This window comes from Carlito syrichta, unplaced genomic scaffold, assembly GCF_000164805.1.
Source record: "Carlito syrichta isolate Samal-C Ts95f unplaced genomic scaffold, Tarsius_syrichta-2.0.1 Scaffold308833, whole genome shotgun sequence".
Taxonomy (NCBI): domain Eukaryota; kingdom Metazoa; phylum Chordata; class Mammalia; order Primates; family Tarsiidae; genus Carlito; species Carlito syrichta.
This window is the reverse complement of record NW_007252929.1, coordinates 392995-394084: the sequence shown is the minus strand read 5'-3', so window position 1 is coordinate 394084 and position 1090 is coordinate 392995. Positions and strand designations below refer to the sequence as shown.

The 1090-nt window shown below is 63.7% G+C and overlaps 1 protein-coding gene across 1 annotated transcript in view; it reads right to left on the bottom strand.

The window, feature by feature from the left end:
* RSBN1L (round spermatid basic protein 1 like) overlaps positions 1 to 483 on the bottom strand; it is a 92308-nt gene extending 91825 nt beyond the window's left edge. Inside the window, exon 1 of the mRNA XM_021716521.1 lies at positions 5 to 483. Coding sequence (XP_021572196.1) covers positions 5 to 426 — 422 coding nt within the window. The 5' untranslated portion in view covers positions 427 to 483. The remainder of the gene's footprint in view (positions 1 to 4) is intronic.
* Positions 484 to 1090: the final 607 nt, after the last annotated feature.

Sequence of the window (1090 nt, the reverse complement as noted above, 5' to 3'; positions counted from 1 at the left end):
CGGCAGCAGGAGACGGGGAGGCTGGGCGTGCAGCAGCGTAGGAGGGACCAGCAGTTTGCGCGGCACCGGCGCAGACAAGGAAGCGGAGGCTGACGAGGGCACGGCCTCGCCAGCGGAGAAGGAGCAAGTGCTCCGAGAAGAGGACGCGGAGGGAGCAGCAGACAGGGCGGCGAAGCTCCAAGACGCGGGGCAGCCATAGCTCTGGGGCGAAGGTGCCGCCGGCGGCTGCAGCTGCCTGCTGTTCCCGCCGCTGCCCCCTTCTCCGTTCACTCTCCGCGGCGCCTTCTTCTCCTCGGCCCGGACCTTCTTGGCGGACAGAGAAGCCGGCGGGTCCCGGCAGGAGGACTGCGGCTTGCCATACTGCTCTTTCTCCGAGACGGCGGCGGCGGCGGCGACGCCGCGCGCTGGGCTCGGCGGTTCCGCCATTTTGCGCTCCTGTTGTATTTACTCTCCTCCGCTCCCCGGCGCGGGGCCGGGGGCGGGCCCTCCGCGAGGGGTAGGGAAGGGGCGGAGCGGCCAGGCCACCGGCCGGGCCCGCCACTGGGCGAGTCGCGCTGAGGGATCCAGCTGCAAGCCAATCAGAGGCGCAAACACGAGGAGAAGGGGCGGGACCGCCAAGCGGACCGTCTTTAGAGGTCAGCGCTCCGCGGGGTGCGGCTGGTGGCCTAGGAGCTGCGACGCGAGGTCTGCTAGCAGTCGCTGGTGTGAACTCGGGTGCCCGGCGGATGTCAGGGGAGAGCCCCCAGCCTAGACCTCCAAATCCGCCGTGGCCGAGGTAGCAGTCGTCACTGCCTCGAAGACTTTGTCTTCCTTGTACCGCTTTCTCTTCCTTTTTCCCTGGGATGCCTTTGATCTCACGCTGTCTCTGCGCGTCCTGAAAGCTGGATTTCGGGGATTCTCAGCTCAGAAGAGAAAGTTTTGCTAGGAATTACGTTCTTTTAGTTAGCCGGTAGTCGGTTGATGGGAGGTGCTCAAAACCATTTGGTATGATAGGTTACAGTTGCTAAGATCGTGAACGCTAATGCTTTGAGGAAGATAACTTCCTGCAAACCTAGAACTTTCGGATTACTTCCGAGCTTGAAGGTAAGAC